The sequence below is a fragment of the Anneissia japonica genome, unplaced genomic scaffold (assembly GCF_011630105.1).
Source record: "Anneissia japonica isolate Jap-2015-1 unplaced genomic scaffold, ASM1163010v1 scaffold169_len739621_cov184, whole genome shotgun sequence".
NCBI lineage: Eukaryota > Metazoa > Echinodermata > Crinoidea > Comatulida > Comatulidae > Anneissia > Anneissia japonica.
Window position 1 is genome coordinate 176,499 of NW_022688869.1, and position 2,477 is coordinate 178,975.

The 2,477-nt window shown below is 37.1% G+C and overlaps 1 protein-coding gene across 1 annotated transcript in view; it reads right to left on the reverse strand.

The window, feature by feature from the left end:
• The window catches only part of LOC117123865 (fatty acid hydroxylase domain-containing protein 2-like), a 10,268-nt gene extending 8,292 nt beyond the window's left edge, over positions 1-1,976 (reverse strand). The window contains exon 1 of the mRNA XM_033269905.1: positions 1,959-1,976. Coding sequence (XP_033125796.1) covers positions 1,959-1,961 — 3 coding nt within the window. The 5' untranslated portion in view covers positions 1,962-1,976. The remainder of the gene's footprint in view (positions 1-1,958) is intronic.
• Positions 1,977-2,477: the final 501 nt, after the last annotated feature.

Sequence of the window (2,477 nt, forward strand, 5' to 3'; positions counted from 1 at the left end):
ACATATATAGCCCCCCCCCCCCCTAACCAAAACTTCTGGATCCGCCCCTGCTGATGAGTATTTTAAAAAAAATATTTATCATTTTTAAAAAAAGAAGGGCAAACAAACAATTTTTTTTTTTTTTGCCTTATCGTGCACCTCTTGAGTAGGTAGTAAAATACCCCAACTGATTGTGACCCGGTTATATATTAAACCAATCAAATATTTTTTTTATTTCCGAATCAGGAATGTCTATATTACAGTACACAATAATATAAGAAAATAGTGAGAAATTGAATTAACGCTTTAACAACCTTATACAAATAGACAAAGGTTTAAATATTTCATACAACAAGGTGATCAAGATTTTTTTTTTAAATTCAGATGGAATACAATTTCAAATACAAATTATGCCTGACCAGAACACTAAACAATTAAAGCTTTTTGTACTACAAAAGTGGATGACTGAATTGATGGCCAATATTTCATTTCATTCAACAGGATGACAGACCTGCCAGACCCTTGGTTCATGAAAATCTGGAGATTTTTTTAAGAATTTAAAAAAAAATCTGGAGGTTTCCAGAATTAACCAAAATCAACCCTTGAGTCATGAAAATCTGGAAATTTACCAAAAAAATCTGGAGGTTTCCAGAATTAACCAAAAGATAATGCAAGATGCCCAAAAAGTCATGTCAAGACAAATCATTGGCCGTTGGTGGCAACATTCAAATTGGAAATGACTGCTTGTTTATTGCACCGCGAAGCGAGCAGATGGCAAATACATTGAATAGTAACGATCAAAATCAAATCAATCAAATTATGCATAAATCGGAGTATTTTTAGGGAGGGGGTGGCCTGTGAAATCGGGTAAAAAATTTCAATTTGTTTAAATATCGGGTGACAACCGACAGGATCGGGTTAGTTGGCAGGTATGATCGGATGAACAAATACGTTTAATACACAAGACAACACGAGGAACTGTCGTATATCTATGGTTCTTGGAATAGGGGAGCTGAAGAGGGATGCAAAGGTCAAGTGGGGGAAGCTTCATGATTAGCTCACAAAAAAGTGATGAGGTTATGTTTAAGTACTTGAGCATACAGTAATACATTTGTTTCAAATATCTCCAGTGGGAAATGTACTGTACCCCAACCCCTGTGCACCCACTAGATATACCATGTTGACAGGAAGTTCTACATGATCAAAGTATACATGTTCACCTGCTAAAGGTCCAGTATGAACTCAGCATAATATGCTGAATTTTATTGGTCACTTTGCCATAGGCTCTGTGAATTCTGTGGGTATGTGTCTCAAAATGGTCGCTTCCCGATATCAAACATGGATGTAAACATACCCTGAACATGAAAAGTCTTAGTCTAACATAGCGTGACTATGGTGAGTTTGAAGGAGAGTTTGTCTGGGGCGAGTTCGTTAGGTGGTGAGTTTGTAGGGGGTGGGGGACTGTGTTTAGTATATGGGGCTTGTAAGGAGAAAAATTTTCTAGGTGAAAGTTTGGAAGAATATACTAGTCCTAGGCCTACAGCGGGACCTTGTGAGTAGCCTTGCAGCAGCAGTAGCATATATATCAAAGGTATCTAGGCCTAGGCTAGTAGTACTAGTAGTAGTAGTAAAATTCATAGCAAAACCTATCACATTATTGGCTTGCTGAAGCTGTATAGACCTTCTCTAGCCTAGAGCCTAGCCTTCCTAACATATAATAGCGCTACTGGTGTTCCATACATTTTGAGAGCGGCCGTTTTGACCATTATATTCCCTTCGGACTTCATGAGACCTGAACAACCAAACCGAGGCCTAGTCCGGGCCTAGTGTAAGGCTAGGGCCTATACACTACAACTAGGCCTGGTGGTAATAGCTAGTTTGTTTGCTGAAAATTTTGTACATACGAGAGAGAGGCAACTATTTTTCCTGACCCTAATAGGAAACACCTATTGATAAACAGAGTAGACTGCACGTCTTACCATGACAAAATTAATATAATTAGTGGGAGTACACGCAGCAATTAAAAAAATTATAATAAAAAGCGTACAAAACGTCAGGTTTGCCGAACTTGTGTTTACCCAGCGTCGTACGTACTTGCCAGCGTACGATCGAGTCACATGCATATGTATGTTGGTGTTACGCCTCACTAAATTCATGAATATTTATCAACTTAGTACTGTACACCTCGAATGGATAGAATAACATGTTGGATAGACAAATTATTATTAATATCATTTTTTTTTAACTTTTGGTCGTGCGTCGGATGACAGACTAGGATTACGGGACTAGGTCTGTCCGTCTGAGTTGAAAATGCTCACTGCCACCCCTACCACTGCCTACCATACAACTATCACTTCTTTTCATTTTTTTAAAATGTAAGCCTACAGTAGGTCTATGTATTATAATTTTATTTCAATACACATTATATATATATATATATATTGTATATATATATGTATATATATATATATATATATATACATATATACACACATACA